Source organism: Dama dama, chromosome 1 (genome assembly GCF_033118175.1).
Source record: "Dama dama isolate Ldn47 chromosome 1, ASM3311817v1, whole genome shotgun sequence".
Taxonomy (NCBI): Eukaryota; Metazoa; Chordata; class Mammalia; order Artiodactyla; family Cervidae; genus Dama; species Dama dama.
Genome location: NC_083681.1, coordinates 18,442,275 through 18,462,046, shown reverse-complemented (window position 1 = coordinate 18,462,046; position 19,772 = coordinate 18,442,275). Strand labels below are relative to the sequence as shown.

The window sequence follows — 19,772 nt, the reverse complement described above, 5'->3', positions numbered from 1 at the left end:
TGGCTGTATACCATTGTAAAGCAATTACACTTCAATTAAAAATAAAAATATATTGTCACCCTGCTTATTTAACTTGTATGCAGAGAACATCATGCAAAATGCTGGGCTGGATGAAGCTCAAGCTGGAATCAAGATTGCTGGAAGAAATATCAATAACCTCAGATATGCATCTGATATAACCCTTATGGCAGAAAGCAAAGAAGAACTAAAGAGTCTCTTGATGAAGGTGAACGAGGAGAGTGAAAAAGCTGGCTTAACTCAACATTCAAAAAATTAAGATCATAGCATCCATTCCCATCACTTCATGGCAAATAGATGGGGAAAAAAGTGAAAACAGTGACAGACTTTATTTTCTTGGGCTTCAAAATCACTGTGGACTGTGACTGCAGCCATGAAATTAAAAGACACTTGCTCCTTGGAAGAAAAGCTATGACAAACCTAGACAGCATATTAAAAAACAGAGAGATCATTTTGTCGACAAAGGCCCATATAGCCAAAGCTATGGTTTTTCCAGTAGTCATGTGCAGATGTGACAGCTGGACCAGAAAGGCTGAGTACTGAAGAAATGATGCTTTTGGACTGTAGTGCTGGAAAGGTTCTTGAGAGGCCCTTGGACAGCAAGGAGATCAAACCAGTCAATCCTAAAGGAAATCAACCCTGAATATTCACTAGAACGACTGATGTTGAAGTTGAAGCTCCAATAGTTTGGCCACCTGATGCAAAGAGCCAGTTCACTGAAAAAGACCTTGATGCTGGGAAAGATTGAGGGCAGGAGGAGAAGAGGGCGACAGAGGATGAGATGGTTGGATGGCATCATTAACTCAATAGATATGAGTTTGAGCAAACTCCGGGAGACAGTGAAGGACAGGGAAGACTGGCGTGCTGCAGTCCATGGGGTCATAATAAGTCAGACATGACTGAGTGACTGAGCAACAATGAAAAATAAAAAAGACAATAATGTTCATGCTGCTGCTGCTGCTGCTAAGTCACTTCAGTCATGTCCAACTCTGTTGCGACCCCATAGACAGCAACCCACCAAGCTCCCCCACCCCTGGGATTCTCCAAGCAAGAACACGGGAGTGGGTTGCCATTTCCTTCTCCAATGCATGAAAGTGAAAAGTGAAAGTGAAGTCACTCAGTCATGTCTGACTCTCAGTGACCCCATGGACTGCAGCCTACCAGGTTCCTCCGTCCATGGGATTGTCCAGGCAAGAGTACTGGAGTGGGTTGCCATTGCTTTCTTAGATAACATTCAGGAATAAACCTCAAAAAGATATTATCATTGTTAACAGTTACCTAAAATAATTTAATTTATGATCAATTGCATTTTACTGGACAAATATAAATTCTAGACATTATGCTCTTCACTGCTTAGGAAACTGGTTGTACTTTTTCAACTTCCTATAGAAAAATAAACTCAGTATGTATTATTACTTGAGTGAGAAAAACTGAGACCCACAACTGTATATACATATAATGTTCAAAATATTAGTTTTTTCTAGTAAATGAAGATGGGTATGTAAACAAATTTACTTTTTAGGATATTAATAACATTTCATGTTATATCTTCATTATAGACAAGGATAAATAGAAATATAAAATTTCCTGTTACTATTTAAGACATAATTCACCTTTTAAATTGCTAATTCTGTTATATGGATTTTAAAGCTTAAAGGGAACAGTATATGTTACATCTGACATAGCATAAAGGAAAGTCCAATGACACGAAATACTAACAAAAAGTTGTAATTCATCAAAGTTCTTTTAGGCATTAATGCAAAATTACTTATTATTCAACTGATACAATATTTTGTTTTAGCACAAGAGGTAAATTCAATCTAAAAGGTGAGAAAAAATTTTCAGAGAAAAGAAAGTATATCTATCATGCTTGAAAGTAAAATATCAAACTGATATAAGAAATCTCTTTTTTCAAAAAAAATATTTATTTAGTTTTGGCTGTGCTGGTTCTTCATTGCTGGGCAGGCTTTTCTCTAGTTGAGGCAAGCGGGGCTACTCTCTAGTTGCAACACATAGGCTTCTCATTGCAGTGGCTTCTCTTTTTATGAAGCATGGGCTCTATTGTTTCAGTAGTTTCAGCACATGGGCTCAGTAGAGCAGCTCCTGGGCTCTAGGGCACAGGCTCAAGAGTTGTGGCAAACAGGCTTAGCTGCTCTGACGCATGTGGGATTTTCACAAATCAGGGATCGAACCAGTGTCTCCTGCATTGGCAGGTGGATTCTCTACTATTGAGCCACCAAGGAAGCTCCCAGAAATCTCTTGTTATATTCCCCATATAAGAATTTGCCAGTGCTCTTTATTCATCAAAAGACAAAATGCTATAATTCACTGGACAAGTACCAAAAACTGAGAGAAAAGATCTCCTTAAAAAACAATCCTCTGGGAACTGATTTGGTTACTGCCACAGTGAAAACCAAGCAAACAAAAACAGATTGTAAAGCTCATCATATTCACTTGAACAATATCTGGAAGTAATCTCAAGGCCCTACACTGTTTAAAAATACCTGGTTTGATCAAGTGAGTGGAGTAAAATGCCAACAGCAAGCATTTCATTTCTACAGTTAAATGATAAACTTCCTTCATTCGGAGAATACTTTGGTTTTGGAAAGTAAAAGCTTTGAATGATAAAATGTTTTAAAAATAAATTTAAAAAAGAAATTCCATTTTAATAATTTTCTGAATCACAACAGATGAGATTAATGGCTAAAAAGTGTTCTTAATTTCTTAACATCACTTTCATGGAAAATGAAAACCAGTGATGCTAAACCACTTACATGAAGTGCTACCAAGTGTACATTTCCTGTAAGAATGCTTGAGTTACTGCCTACTGGATTCTTTTCTGATAGATAGGCTCTTCCCAGAAAAATACCAGGAGGCAGCAGGGTAGCTCTGAAAGGTAAGGTCATTTCTTGCACCTGGAAGCTGACTGAAATCTTAACTAAGGTGGTGGGCCTCTGGTGGGGGGCTTTGATGAGTCTAGCCATCTAAGGCTGTACTACTGGGAGTAGAATTATTACAAAGCCACCTGCCAACCGCAGAAGACAAGGGTTAGAAGGGTCATTCTTGTGCAGATGACAAGCCAGAGATGTGAAAGCTGCATGCTGAGTCAGTCCACCATCCTGTGCCCTGTTTAATTCTCTCCTCTTTGCATTCAGACTTTATCGCAAGTGTATTTGAACACTTCTGCCCTGTCTCTGGTTTGCTGCAGAACAGAAAGAGAAAGGGCATTTGTCTATGTTTCCACTGAAGAAGCAGCAGCTCTAAGATCAGACCTCTTAATTCTGAGTTAAATTTTTCCCATTAAGTACATGAATGCACCTAAAGTTTTGCCTTTACAATTAATTTGGTTAGAAAACACTTAATAAGGATGTCCGTTTGAATAACGCATATGGACAGTGCTACATAAGTGTAAACTGATGTTAATCAGTTTTATCCCAGCCTATGCTTAAATGACCATAACAATCAAGGCTTTTTTTTTTCTTTTCTTTTTAAAATAACTTTAAAATTTTGGGTTTTTAAAATAATTTAATTTATTTGGCTGTTCTGGGATTTCGTTGCTGGGCTTTTTCTCTAGTTGTGGTGAGCAGGGGCCATTCTCTAGTTGCAATAGTACATGGGCTTCTCATTGCAGTCACTTCTCTTGTTGCAGAGTGGAGGCTCTAGAAACATGGGCTTTGATAGCTGCAGCACACGGGCTCAGGAGTTGTGGTGCCTGGGCTTAGTTGATCTGTGACATGTGGCATCCTTCTGGGCTAGGGATGGAAACCATGTCTCTTGCACTGGCAGACAGATTCTTTGCTGAGCCACCAGGGAAGCCCCAGATTTCTTTTTCATAGTTTATAAGAAGAAACACTGATAATGGTCTCTTATGTTTATATAAATGAAAGCAATTAAACAATCTGGCAATATATCACTCAAGCCTCTAAACCAAGGGTCAGCAAACTTTGTCTGTAAAGGGTTAGACAGCAAATATCTTAAGGATTTGTTGGCCATAAGCTCACTGCCACAACTACTTGATTTTTTCAATGGGGTACAAAAGCAGCCATAGACAACACATAAATCAATGAGCATGGATGTGCTCCTATAAAACCTTACTTAGAAAAATGGGTGACAGGCTAGATTTTGACCTACAAGTTTTGGTTTTCTTATTTTAGCTCTAAAGAATTTTGTGAACCCCAAGTTGGATGGCGTGGCTTAATCTGGGTTATGGTGAATGACAAGAGTATGGGGCAAAATGTACTGTATATAATAGGATAAAGGAGAAATAGCTTAAAGAAATAAACTGGGAAGGGTCCAAAATGCATGTGAAGATGCATTCTGGTTTTCTACTACCAGACACCGGAAACCTGAAGTTTGTAATTGAGAATACAATGAAAATAATCCCTCCAGTGGTACTTTAGAAGATGGAAGGAAGGAGGCTAATGGTCAGTGGCAGAATTAAAAGGCTATTCTATTAGCTCAAGTTGGAAATGATGGCTAAAATAAGTCAGTGGGAACAGAAATCATTTGAGAGGTATTTTAGAGACACTCTATGGATAAGATTTAGTGACTTTTGTAGATGTAGAATACCTCCCAAATTAGATTACAAGCCATTTGAGGGTAGAACATATGTCTTTCCTCAAGGTGCCTATTATAGAAGTAGACAGCCATAGCTTTGTAATTCACTAGCTGTGTGAATTGGAGACTGGACTAACATACTTTAGTTTGCTTATCTCTGCAGTAATGAAAACCAAGATTGGGCAAGATGGCAAAGTAGAAAGATTCTGAGCTCACTTCCTACTACAGGCACATCAAAATCACAACTATTTACAGAAAAATCATCAATGAAAAAGACCAAAATCTACCAGAAAAAAATCTTCTACAACTAAAGATTAACAGAAGGAATAACAAGACGGGTAGGAGGGGTGGAGTTACAATATAGTCATGTCCCATACTCCAGGTGGGTGATCCACAAATGGGAGAATAATTAGAAATTAGAAATGCAGAGGTTCTCTCCAAGGAGTGAGAGGTCTAAGTCTCATATCAGGCTCCCCAGCCTGGGGGTCTTGTGCTGGGAAGATGAGCCCCCAGAGTATCTGACTTTGAGGGTCAGTGGGGTCTTTCTTTCTAAGTTACCAAATGGCTAGGGGAAATAGAAACTTCACCCTTAAAGGGCACACACAAAGTCTTACATGCAGTGGGACTCAGGCAAGAAGCATTAATTTGACAGGCACCTGGGTCAGACCTACCTGCTGACGCTACCTGCTACTCTTGCAGAGCCTTCCAGGGGGAGAGAAGGCAACTGCAGCTCACCCCGAGAACACAGACTCTTATGGCTGCTATTTTGAGGAGTTCATTCTACCACATGGATAGTGGTACTGGCAAGCACCACTGTAGACCCAGGACCCAGCCCTGCTCTGGCCCAGAATACTGCAGGCACCAGCACTTAGACATCTCAGGCCAAGCAACTAACTGGATGGGGACAGAGCCCCACCCACCAGCAGATTAGGTGACCTTATGACATTTTAAACCCACAGTTGCTTCTGGAATATGGCCCTTCCACTCAGAAAACCAAGAATCCAGCTCCATCAATTACTGGGCAGGCACCAGTCTAAGAATCACCTGGGTTCTGGCCCTGCTCTCTAGGGGACCTTCTCTAGCCTCTAGAGCAGCCTCACCCACCAGGGAGCAGGTAACAGTCACAAGCCTATCGACCAGTAGGCCAGGCCCTGCACTGGGACCAGCTAGGCCCTGGCCCCATCTATTAGCAGGCTAACAATATAAGCTTTGGGGTGCTCCAGACCTTACACCTAACTGTATCAGGAACTGACTCCATCCACTAGCAATCTGACACCAGCTCTGGGACCCCCTTGGTCCTGAAGCCAGATCCCTAGACCTGCACTCCACCCACCAATGTGCCAGCACAAGCCCAGGGCTACCCACGATTCCTCAGCAACTGCCGCCTGACCTGGTCCCACCAGTCAGCAGGCAGCAGCCCCCACACAAAGCAGGGTCTGGCAATCAACGGGATCAGTGACTAACAAGTCTGCCACACTGCCTACATAATCAGCCCCCCACAACAGAAGAGCCCATGCAGTTCTCACAGGGGGACTCCCTAAAACATAAAGCTCGGGTAAAGAGAGGGAAGTTTACCTCTGGGACACATAGGACATCTCCTACAAAAAGCCACTACTCCAAGTGTGGGAGATGTAATCAACCTACTAGATCATAAAAATAAAAAAAGCAGGAGATTGGTTCAAGATGGTGAAGTGGAAGAATGTGCGCTCACCTCCTTCTGTAAGAGAACCAAAATTACAACTAAATACTGAACAACCATCAAAAGGAAGATGCTGGAACCCACCAAAAAAAGCACCCCATGTATAAAGACAAAGGAGAAGCCACAATGAGATGGTAGAAGGGGCACAATTACAATAAAATCAAATTCCATACTAGCGTAGTGGCGACCCACAAATTGCAGAACAATTATACCATAGAAGTTCTCCCACTGTTGCAAAGGTTCTGAGTCCCACGTCAGGCTTTCCAACCTGGGGATTAGGCAAAGGGACTAGGACTGCTCAGGAAATCTGACCTTGAAGGCCAATGTGGATTTGACTGCAGGACTTCCACAGGAGTAGGGGAAACAGAGACTCTACTCCTGGAGTGCACATACAAAGTCCTGTGTGCATCAGAGTCCAGGGAAAAGGAGCAGTGAACAAAGGAGACAGAACCAGATCTATCTGCTAGTGTTGGAGGGTCTCCTGCAGAGGTGTGGGGGTGGCTGTGGTTTACTGTGGGTACAAGGACACCGGTAGCAGAAGTTCTAGAAAGTACTCATTGGTGTAAGACCTCCTAGAGGCCACCATTTGCCCCACTGTACGTCAAGGCTGTATATTATCACCCTGCTTATTTAACTTATATGCAGAGTACATCATGAGAAATGCTGGGCTGGAAGAAGCACAAGCTGGAATCAAGATTGCCGAGAGAAACATCAATAACCTCAGATACGCAAATGACACCACCCTTATGGCAGAAAGTGAAGAAGAGCTAAAGGGCCTCTTGATGAAAGTGAAAGAGGAGAGTGAAAAAGTTGGCTTAAAGCTTAACATTCAGAAAACTAAGATCATGGCATCTGGTCCCACTACCTCATGAGAAATAGATGGGGAGACAGTGGAAACAGTGTCAGACTTTATTTTTTTGGGCTCCAAAATCACTGCAGATGGTGACTGCAGCCATGAAATTAAAAGACGCTTACTCCTTGGAAGGAAAGTTATGACCAACCTAGATAGCATATTAAAAAGCAGAGACATTACTTTGCCAACAAAGGTCCGTCTAGTCAAGGCTATGGTTTTTCCAGTGGTCATGTATGGATGTGAGAGTTGGACTGTGAAGAAAATTGAGCGCCGAAAAATTGATTTTTGAACTATGGTGTTGGAGAAGACTCTCAAGAGTCCCTTGGACTGCAAGGAGATCCAACCAGTCCATCCTAAAGGAGTTCAGTCCTGGGTGTTCATTGGAAGGACTGATGCTGAAGCTGAAACTCCAGTACTTTGGCCACCTGATACGAAGAGTTGACTCACTGGAAAAGACCCTGATGCTGGGAGGGATTGGGGGCAGGAGGAGAAGGGGACGACAGAGGATGAGATGGCTGGATGGCATCACTGACTCGATGGGCATGAGTTTGAGTAAACTCTGGGAGTTTGTCATGGACAGGGAGGCCTGGCATGCTGCGATTCATGGGGTTGCAAAGAGTCGGACACGACTGAGTGACTGAACTGAACTGAACTGAACTGAGAGCCTCTGGCTCTAGGGCTGGGTTGCCTCAGGCCAAACAACTGACAGAAAAGGAGTCTAGGCCCACCCATCAGCCGACCAGCAGACTAAAGTTTTACTGAGTACAGTCCTGCCCACCAGAGAAAGATACAGTTCTACTAACCACCAGTCCCTCCCATCAAGAAGCTTGCACAAGCCTCTTAAAGATTGCCTCATCAACCAGAGGGCAGACAGAAGCATAAAGAACTGAAATCCTGCAGCATCCAGAAAGAAAACTACAACCACAGAAAGTTAAACAAAATGAAAAGGCAGAAGATTATGTTCCAGAGAAAAGAAAAAAATGAAATCCCAGAAAAACAACGAAATGAAGTGGAGATAGGCCATCTTCCAGAAAAAGAATTCAGAATAACGCTAGTGAAGATAACACAGGATGTTGGGGGAAAATGGAGGCAAAGATTGAGAAGATGTAAGAAATGTTTAACAAAGATCTAGAAGAGAGTCTGAGGCAGGACAAACCCATGGAGGAACACACTGAGACACAGAGTAATCAAATTGACAAAAATTAAAGACAAAGATAAAATCTTAAAAGCAACAAGGGAAAAACTACACATAACATACAAGGGGACTCTCATAAAGTTATCAGCTGATTTCTCAGGAAAAACTCTGCAAGACAGAAAGGAGTGGCACAACATACTTAAAGGGATGAAAGGGAAGAACCAACAGCCAAGAACACTCTACCCAGAAGGCCTCATTCAGATTTGATGGAGAAATCAAAAGCTTCACAGACAAGCAAAAGCTAAGAGAACCACCCAATCAACTGTGCAACAAAAGGAACTTCTCTAGGTGGGAAAGAGACTAGCAATTTACAAAACAAAACAAACAAACAGACAGACAAAAAACCATGTAAACAGATGAACTGTTATATCACAACTTTATGGGAACAGCAAACCTCCACACCATAATATACACACAGAAAAGTAAAAGCAAGTCAAACACAACACCAAAGATGGTCATCACAAGAGAAGAAAATGAAAGAGACCTATAAAAACAAACCTAAAACAATTAAAAAATTGATATAGGAATACACATATGGATAATTACCTTAAATGTAAATGGGTTAAATATGCCAATAAAAAGACATAGACTGGCTGGGTGGATACTAAAACAAGACCCCTATATATGCTGTCTACAAGAGACCCACCTCAGATGTAGGCATATATACAGACTGAAAGTGATGCATTGGAAGAAGGTATTCCATGCAAAAGGAAATCAAAGGAAAGTTGGAGTAGCAATACTTGTATCAGACAAAATAGACTTAAAACAAAGACTGTTATAAGAGACAAAGAAGGATGCTACATAATGATCAAGGGATCAATACAAGAAGGAGGTACAACAATTATAAATATGTATGCACCCAATATAGGAGCACTTCAATATGTAAGGCAAATACTAACAACCATAAAGGGAGAAATCGACAGCACAATCATAGTGGGGGACTTAACACTCTGCTTTCATCAACAAACAGATCATCCGTATAGAGAATCATAAGGAAATAGGCCTTAAATGACATATTAGACCAGATGGACTTAATTGATATTTATAGAGCATTCCATTCAAAAGCAGCAGAATATACATTACTTTCAGGAGCTTTGGGACATATTCCAGGATTAACCACATGCTAAGCCACAAGGTCAGCCTTAAAAATTTAAGAAAATTGAAATCATATCCAGCATCTTTTCTAATCACAATGCTATGAGATTAGCAATAAACTACAAGGGAAAAAAAATGGGAGAAGGCACCCCACTCCAGTACTCTTGCCTGGAGAATTCCATGGACAGAGGAGCCTGGTGGGCTGCAGTCCATGGGGTCGTGAAGAGTCAGACACGACTGAGAGACTTCACTTTCACGCACTGGAGAAGGAAATGGCAACCCACTCCAGTGTTCTTGCCTGGAGAATCCCAGGGATGGGGGAGCCTGGTGGGCTGCCAGCTATGGGGTTGCATAAAGTTGGACACGACTGAAGCGACTTAGCAGCAGCAGCAGCAGCAACAAGAAAAACTACAATAACACAAACACATGGAGGCTAAGTAATATAAAAGTAAAAAACGAATGGATCACTGAAGACATCAGAGAAAATAAAAAAATACCTATAGACAAATGAAAGCACAATGATCTGAAACCCAGGAATGCAGCAAAAGTAGTTCCAAGAGGGAAGTTTATATTAATACAACCTTACCTCAGGAAATAAGAAAAATTGCAAATAAAGACCTAATCTTACATCTAAAGCAATTAAAAAAGAACAAACAAAAACCTAAGTTAGCAGAAGTAACAAAATCATAAAGATCAGAGCAGAAATAAACGAAACAGAGACAAAGAAAATAATATAAAGATCAATGAAATTAAAAGCTAGTTCTTTGAAAAGATAAACAAAATTGATAAACCTTTAGTTAGACTCAACAAGGAAAAACACAAGTAATTACAACTGACACCACAGAATATAAATGATCGTGAAGAAAATGAAGTCACTCAGTTGTGTTCGACTCTTTGTGACTCCATGGACTGTAGCCTGCCGGGCTCCTCCGTCCATGGGATTTCCCAGGCAAGAATACTGGAGTGGGTTGCCATTCCCTTCTCCAAGGGACTGCCTGACCCAGGGATCGAACCCAGGTCTCCTGCACTGCAGGCAGACTCTTTACCATCTGAGCCACCAGGAAAGCCCACAAAGGATTGTAGGAGACTACTATAAACAACTGTATGCCAATGAAATGAACAACCTAGAAGAGATGGAAAAATTCCTAGAAAGTGCAATATCCTAGGGCTGACTGGGGAAGAAATAGAAAATATAAACAGTTCTATTGCAAGTAATGAAAGTGAATCAGTAATATGAAAAAAAAATAATAAAACCTCTCAATAAACAAAGTCTAGCACCAGTAACCTCCCTAGGCAATGGAAATACAAGCAAAAATAAACAAACAGGGGATAACCAAACTTACAAGCTTTCGCCTAGCAAAGGAAACCATAAACAGAATGAAAGACAGTCTATGGACTGGGAGAATATGTTTGCAAACAATGCAACCAACAAGGGCTCAGTTTCCAAAATATACAAACTGTTCATGCAACTCAATAACAAAACAACAAACAACCCAACCAAAAAATGGGCAGAAGATCTAAACAGACATTTCTCCAAGGAAAACATACAGATGGCCAATAGGCATATGAAAAAAATACTCAACATCATTAATTATTACAGAAATGCCAATCAAATCCACAATGAGATATCATTTCACTCTGGTCAGAATGGCCCATCATTAAAACGGCTACAAATAGCAAATGCTGGAGAGGTGTGGGGGAAAGGGAATCCTTCTACACTGTTGGTGGGAATGTAAACTGGTATAGCTACTGTGGAAAACAGTGTGGCGTCTCCTCAACAGACTAAAAATAGGCTGATCATCTGATCCAGCAATCCCATTCCTGGGCGTATATCTGGACAAAAGTATAATTTGAAAAGATACCTGTACCCAAATGTTCATAGCAGCAGTATTTACAATAGCCCAGATATAGAAGCAACATAACTGTCCATTGACAGATGAATGGATAAAAATAGAACACAACTCAGCCATAAAAAAGAATGAAATAATGCCATTTGCAGGAACTGTGGTGTTGGAGGACTCTTGAGAATCCCTTGGACTGCAAGGAGACCAAACCAGTCAATCCTAAAGGAAATCAGTCCTGATGTCCATTGGAAGGACTGATGCTGAAGCTGAAGCTCCAATACTTTGGCCACTTGATGGGAAGAACTGACTCACCAGAAAAGATCCTGATTCTGGGAAAGACTGAAGGCAGCAAGAGAAAGGGAAGACAGAGGAAATGGTTGGGTGGCATCACTGACTCAATGGACATGAATTTGAGCAAGTTCTGGGAAATGGTGAAGGACAGGGAAGCCTGGCATGCTGCAGTCCATGGGGTCGCAGAGAGTCAGACATGACTGAGTGAACAACAAGAAAGAGATGCTCAACATCATTAATCCTCAGAGAAATGCAAATCAAAACCACAATGAGATATCACCTCATTTCTGTCAAAATGGCTATCATCAAAAAACCACAAGTAAAAACTGCTGGTGAGGATGTAAAGAAAAGATAACCTTTGTATACTGTTGGTGGTAATATAAATTGGTGCATCCACTGAGAACAGTATGGCAGTTTCTCAGAAAACTAAAAATAGGTCTACTATATGACTCAGCAATTCGACTCCTGAATATATGTTCAAAAAAACTGAAAACACTAATTTGAAAAGATACATGTACTGCAATGTTCATAGCAGCATTATTTACAGTTGCCAGGATATGGAAGCAAACTAAGTGCCCAGCAACAGATAAATGGATAAAGACATGGTATATATATTATACATACAATGGAATTCAGCCCTATGGACTTGGAGGATATTATGCTAAGTGAAATAAATCAAACAGAAAAAGAAAAATACTACACGATATCACTTACATATGGAACCTAGAATAAACTAGTAAATAAAACATTAAACAAGTATCACAGATATAGAGAACAAACTAATGGTTACCGGTTGGAAGAGGGAAGCATGGAAGGGCAAGATAAGAGTAGGGAATTAAGAGGTACAAACTACTATGAATAAAATAAGCTATAAGGGTATTTTGTATAGCACATGAAATATATCCAATATTTTATAAGTAAATGGAGTATAACCTTTGAAAATTATGAATTATTATTTAGGGTTTTCCTGATAGTTCAGTTGGTAAAGAATCCTCCTGCAATATGGGAGACCTGGGTTCAATCCCTGGGTTGGGAAGATCCCCTGGAGAAGGGAAAGGCTATCCACTCTAGCATTCTGGTCTGGAGAATTCCATGGACTGTATAGTCCATGGGGTCTCAAAGAGTTGGACACAACTGAGCCACTTTCATTTTCAATTTCATTGTGTATAACCTGAAACATAATATTGTACATCAACAGTACCTCTATAAAAAAAAGTTTTTTAAAATAAAGTTAATGATGAAAAAAATTAAGATAACAATCATCAAGAATCCATCTGCCAATGGAGGAGACACAGCTTGATCCCTGGGTTGGGAAGATCCCCTGGTGAAGGAAATGGCAACCCAGTCCACTATTCTTGCCTGGAAAACCCCATGGACAGAGGAGCCTGGCAGGCTACAGTACATATGGTCACAAAAGAGTCAGACATGACTTAGCTACTAAATAACAAAAACAATCATCCCCCACCTATCTCTTATAGCTATGACTATAAAAATAACACATACTCAAATTGTGACCACAGATAAAAGTCATATCATAAAAGTTCTTGATCTGTATCTAATGACTTCAATAATTTATTCATTCATTTTTGCTGAAAACCTATGTGCCAGGACACATACAACAGATCAACTAAGATGATGTATATCAGGTAACCAAATGTCATTGATTCAGAGGGCACTTTAGTCATTTTAATGAACTGTTCAGGAGCATATAGCCAGTGCGTTAACTACAACACTTCTTTTCTCTTTCATCACCTCTTATTTCCTGCCTCTGAGTTCATTTAATTAAAGTTGACTATCCCCAGCAGAACACAGGGAAAAAACAACCAAAGAGATGAAGCTCAGCCACTAAGTAGCTAAAAGTAAGCAGAGGAGAAAAAGAAGAAACCATTGTTAAGAATGAAACTATTGTTACTTTTAAAGATTGACATCAGATCTAGCACTCATTAGTAGGGATAAAAGAGTCATCTGCTTAAGTATTTACATATACAAAAATACATACTACACACAAAATCACAAAAGGATACATTTTCCAAATTACAGTTTCTATTTACATTTTTCAATAAAATAAGTTAAAGCAGCTAAACAAATGTTTTCTTCCAATTTCATTACTGCCGTTTTGAATTCTAGAAAAAGACAAAGAAGCACTCCAACTTAAAAATTAAAAATCTGTTTTCAGAAATGAATTTATAAAACAATAGTTCTAAAGATGCGTCTTGATTTTTTTAAAGTTTTATTGATGTGTCATAATACAGTATCAAATCAGATAAGATTTTTAAGATTTTGCTTTGACAGCCAAGAAGGAGTGTTTAAAACTGTGTATTATTCTTCAAACAGCTTTAATACACCATATATAAACTTTTACCTACTGTTTAATACTCTCCAAGTTACATGAATAAATAATCAGCATTAAGATCTTGGGTAATTTCCCCAGGGAGCTATTGTGGAAGCAGAAACCAACTTTATCTTCTTTGCCATCTACTAAAAGCCATAAATGGAAATCCTAGGTCACTCTTTGACAAATGCTATTTCTATTGGCTTTCAACACAGTTAAACAATCTAAGTGAAAGGGAAAGTATTATAGTTGCTCAGCTGTATTTGACTCTTTGTGACCTCATGGACTGTAGCCCACCAGGCTCCTCTGTCCATGGAATTTTCCAGGCGAGAATACTGGAGTGGGTTGTCATTCCCTTCTCCCATCTTCCCAACCTAGGGATCGAACCCAGGTCTCGTGCACTGCACAGGATTCTTCACCATCTGAGCCACCAAGGAAGCTCTAAACAATCTGAACTTGAGCCAAATGTGAGAGGCCATAGAAATCACCTCTGATACCTTTTCAGATTACACATGAAAAGTGGCTTTATTTTTAACTTCTCACATGAATTTTCTATTGAAAAATTAACCTTCAACATCTGAACTAGCAAGAAAAGGTAGGCTTTACCTCTTAGTTCAGTGTTCGTGTCATGTTCACATTTGTTTCCCCTACATCCAGACCAGTGCCTAGCACACAGCAGGGGCTTGGCAAACATTAGCTGACCTAAGTGAAGAACTGAAATGTGTTCAAGGACTAACCTTCAAAAGCATTTCTTCATGTTGGGGATTATCAGAATCGTAGGATTCTCTGCGCAGTTTTTCCACATCTGCAATAAGGTTTCTGTAGCCAACAATTTGCAGAAGGCAAGCCTGAAGAGAGATTCCCAATCTAAGGTTTTAAAAAATAGAAGAAATACATATTAGGAAAAACAAAACATATTCTTTGACATTTGTTCACTTTATGTATGTACAATAGGGCTTTTCATATTTATATAATATTTATGAAATAGGATATAATAGAAGCACAATTTTTAACTGAAACTCCACATGGACAGTTGTGGAAGTTAGTTAAACTTTACCTCATTCCAGTTTTTTCTTAGGTCAAATTGCAATAATATGGCTTAAAAACATGGGAGCTCTTTATGCAGGTGACTTGAAAGATGTAGAAAATACAGGTGGTCACAGTTTCTTAGGGATCATTTTACTCGCTTAGGTAGATATATCAGAAACTCTTCAGAAGGGTGTGTGGGGGCAGCTATTAGTGTGAGAGAAAGAAATCATCCCAGGGGCTTAGGGGTAAGAGAAATTTCAAAACAAATGAAAACAACAAAAATTAAAACACTTCTGCTTGCAAGCACCCCTGACAGATAACGCAATGCCAAGAGAAAGAACTCACTATTTTACATTTCCCATTCCATTTGAACCACTCTACTTGTCTGAATGCTTTTTCTTATGCTGAAACCAAACATGCTTTATTACAAAATGGTTCAAATGCTGTTGTCAGAGAAAATTTATTTCCACATTTCCCTGACATGTATATTAATTTTAAGACAGGAATTTTCTTCTAGTCTCATCTCCAGGGTCTTATCTCAAATCCCCACTTTCTTCAGTTCCTTCTCATGGGACATGGTTTTCAGATGTTTTACTATCTTTCTCAGTCTTCTCTGAATGTACAGTTTGTGTGATTTTCCCCTTAAAACATATCATTGGAACAAAAATCAATCTGGCAAGCATGACAGAGATGATCATTATTTCCTGTGATCTGAATGCTGTTTTTCTCTCCTACAACACAAAACGTAAAATAGAGTCTCCTTAAGCAGTCAAATAACATTATGAGTTCATTGAACAGGTGACTAAATAATCACCAAGATCCTGTTTTTCTATAAATTACTGTTACATAAATTACCCTCCTGTACTCATTTGATGGCTGCTAGTTTCTTTATAGTCATTCAACTTTGTGATTCAACAATAGCAATTTCTTTTTTTTTTTTTTGGAGTGAAATTATTTATTCTTCATTATTTGCTTATGATTCTAATACATGACTACTTTTTGCATTATGTCTCATATGTTTTTTTTTTTTTTTTTCCAGTGGGTTTTGTCATACATTGATATGAATCAGCCATGGATTTACATGTATTCCCAATCCCGATCCCCCCTCCCACCTCCCTCTCCACCCGATTCCTCTGGGTCTTCCCAGTGCACCAGGCCGGAGCACTTGTCTCGTGCATCTGACCTGGGCTGGTGATCTGTTTCACCATAGATAGTATACATGCTGTTCTTTTGAAATATCCCACCCTCACATTCTCCCACAAAGTTCAAAAGTCTGTTCTGTATTTCTGTGTCTCTTTTTCTGTTCTGTATATAGGGTTATCGTTATCACCTTTCTAAATTCCATATACATGTGTCAGTATGCTGTAATGTTCTTTATCTTTCTGGCTTACTTCACTCTGTATAAGGGGCTCCAGCTTCATCCATCTCATTAGGACTGGTTCAAATGAATTCTTTTTAATGGCTGAGTAATATTCCATGGTGTATATGTACCACAGCTTCCTTATCCATTCATCTGCTGATGGGCATCTAGGTTGCTTCCATGTCCTGGCTATTATAAACAGTGCTGCGATGAACATTGGGGTGCACGTGTCTCTTTCAGATCTGGTTTCCTCAGTGTGTATGCCCAAACTAGACCAAAGAATTTCACAATTTGTATGGAAATACAAAAAACCTCGAATAGCCAAAGTAATCTTGAGAAAGAAGAATGGAGCTGGAGGAATCAACCTGCCTGACTTCAGACTCTACTACAAAGCCACAGTCATCAAGACAGTATGGTACTGGCACAAAGACAGAAATATAGATCAATGGAACAGAATAGAAAGCCCAGAGATAAATCCACGAACCTATGGACACCTTATCTTTGACAAAGGAGGCAAGGATATACAATGGAAAAAAGACAACCTCTTTAACAAGTGGTGCTGGGAAAACTGGTCAACCACTTGTAAAAGAATGAAACTAGAACACTTTCTAACACCATACACAAAAATAAACTCAAAATGGATTAAAGATCTAAATGTAAGACCAGAAACTATAAAACTCCTAGAGGAGAACATAGGCAAAACACTCTCCGACATAAATCACAGCAAGATCCTCTATGACCCACCTCCCAGAATATTGGAAATAAAAGCAAAACTAAACAAATGGGACCTAATGAAACTTAAAAGCTTTTGCACTACAAAGGAAACTATAAGTAAGGTGAAAAGACAGCCCTCAGATTGGGAGAAAATAATAGCAAATGAAGAAACAGATAAAGGATTAATCTCAAAAATATACAAGCAACTCCTGCAGCTCAATTCCAGAAAAATAAATGACCCAATCAAAAAATGGGCCAAAGAACTAAACAGACATTTCTCCAAAGAAGACATACAGATGGCTAACAAACACATGAAAAGATGCTCAACATCACTCATTATTAGAGAAATGCAAATCAAAACCACAATGAGGTACCATTACACGCCAGTCAGGATGGCTGCTATCCAAAAGTCTACAAGCAATAAATGCTGGAGAGGGTGTGGAGAAAAGGGAACCCTCTTACACTGTTGGTGGGAATGCAAACTAGTACAGCCGCTATGGAAAACAGTGTGGAGATTTCTTAAAAAACTGGAAATAGAACTGCCATATGAACAATAGCAATTTCATATGATTCAAGCCAAGAATTACTGTTCAATGTACTCTGACTTCTAATTCACTCATTAAATTTGAACATTTTTTGTTGCAATGGTCATCATAATCACAATGACATCATAATCACAATGAAAGTGTCATAACCATCTTTTTGAGAGGGAAGAGATGTATAGAGTTTAACTCAAAGTTGAGGGCAATAGAAAATCTTATTTTAGGACTGTATGTTTATTTCAAACACAAAGAGCAGTGTCAGGTAACCCAGAACACTAAACTTATATAAAACTGAATGCTCAATTAAAAAAACCTGAATTTGATATTTAAATTTAGGAAAAAGGCACAGTGGTACTCATCACCCAGAAAATCAACAGAGGACAGAGAGGAGAGTTAATTTTGAGGAAAGAGGAGAGTGGGAGAAATAAAAAAGAAAACAAGGGAGCCAATTCAATTTTACAGTAGTAATTCTTACCACCACCATAAGTGGCATCTGAAAAAATGTACAAAACAAAGTAAGGTTAATAGTAGTGATGACTTGATAGATTAAATAGTATTTCCCCCAGCTCTATTTCTTGATTTTTTTTCCAGAAAATTATTTAATTTTTTAAAGATCACATCTTGTCAATGTCAAACTGGAAAAAAAAAATACTAAAATTCCTATTCGGCTGTAAAAGACAATCTATTGTGTCAGGGTCTAACCCTAACCCTAAACCCTAACCCTAACTGTAACCCTAATTTCTGCATTGTTGAAATTTGCCATTTGATATTGGAATACAATCTTAAATAAATTTGGTCATGTTATACATCATTTTAATGCACATTTCTTGCTTTATGTTTTTTGCTAATGACTTCTTAGATGCTGTTTATATTTATTTGAGATTATGGAAATGATGTTTAGGCAAAAAGCAAATTTGAACAATTTTCTTAGTCGAGTTTAAATGGATTGTAAAGCAACGGAGACAACTCACAATATCAACAATGCATTTGGCCCAGGAACTGCTAATGAATGTACAGTGCAGTGGTGGTTCAAGAAGTTTTGCAAAGAAGATGAGAGACTTGGAAGTGAAGAGCACAATGGTCAGCCATTGGAAGCTGATAATGACCAACTGAGAGCAATTGTCGAAGCTGACCCTTTTAACACAAGAAGTTGATGAAGAACTCAATGTCAACCATTTTATGGCCATTCAGCATTTGAAGCAAATTGGAAAGGTGAATAAGCCCGATAAGTGGGTACCTCATGAACTGACCAAAAATCAAAAATTGTCGTTTTGAAGTGTTTTATTCTAAGTAACAACAAAGCTTTTCTCAATTGGACTGTGACGTGTGATGAAAGTGGATTTTGTATGACAACTGGCAACAACCAGCTCAGTGGCTTGAACAAGAAGAAGCTACAGAGCACTTCTCATAGCCAAACTTGCATGAAAAAAAGGTTATGATCACTGTTCGGTGGTCTGCTGCAGATCTGATCCACTACAGCTTTCTGAATCCTGGCGAAACCATTACATCTGAGAAGTCTGCTCAGCAAACTGAAGATCTGCACCGAAAACTCCAGTGCCTGCAACCAGCACTGGCCATCAGAAAGGGCCCAATTCTCCATGACAACACCCAACCACATGTTGCACAACCAAGACTTCAGAAGTTGAACAAATTGGGCTACGGCGTTCTGCTTACCCACTATGGTCACCTGACCCCTCAAAATCCAACCACTACTTTTTCAAGCAACTTAACAACTTTTTGCAAGGAAAACACTTCTACAACCAGCAGGAGGCAGAAAATGCTTTCCAAGGGTTTGTCAAATCCCAAAGCATGGGTTTTTATGCTACAGGAATAAACGAACATTTCTCATTGGCAAAAATGTGTTGATTGTAATAGTTCCTATTTTGATTAATGAAGATGTGTTTGAGCCGTTATAATGATTTTAAAATTCATGGTCCAAAACTGCAATTAAACACTACCTATAAAAGTTTTTTCCCACTAAAGGAAATCAAAAGAATAGATGGTAAGGAAACACTTCTGAATGAAATATATAACTTTCATAAAAGAGACAGAAAAGATTTGCTATTAAATCTAACCCAATCTCTAAGTATGAATACAGGTCTAATATATCTTTCATGCCTAATTGTAACCTTAAATTTTAAATGAATTGCATTCTTACCACAATTTCAGAGAAATAAGTCAGTAGGTTTCAAAAAGACATTTACTATATAATTAAAATCACATTTAATAAAGCTGAATAAGGG

The 19,772-nt window shown here is 39.1% G+C and overlaps 1 protein-coding gene across 7 annotated transcripts in view; it reads right to left on the bottom strand.

The window, feature by feature from the left end:
• The window catches only part of ELMOD1 (ELMO domain containing 1), an 83,144-nt gene that overhangs the window by 23,307 nt on the left and 40,065 nt on the right, over positions 1-19,772 (bottom strand). For all 7 annotated transcript variants that reach the window (XM_061144050.1, XM_061144077.1, XM_061144086.1 and 4 more), the window contains one exon: positions 14,622-14,751. In XM_061144050.1, the coding sequence (XP_061000033.1) occupies positions 14,622-14,751 (130 nt within the window). The remainder of the gene's footprint in view (positions 1-14,621; positions 14,752-19,772) is intronic.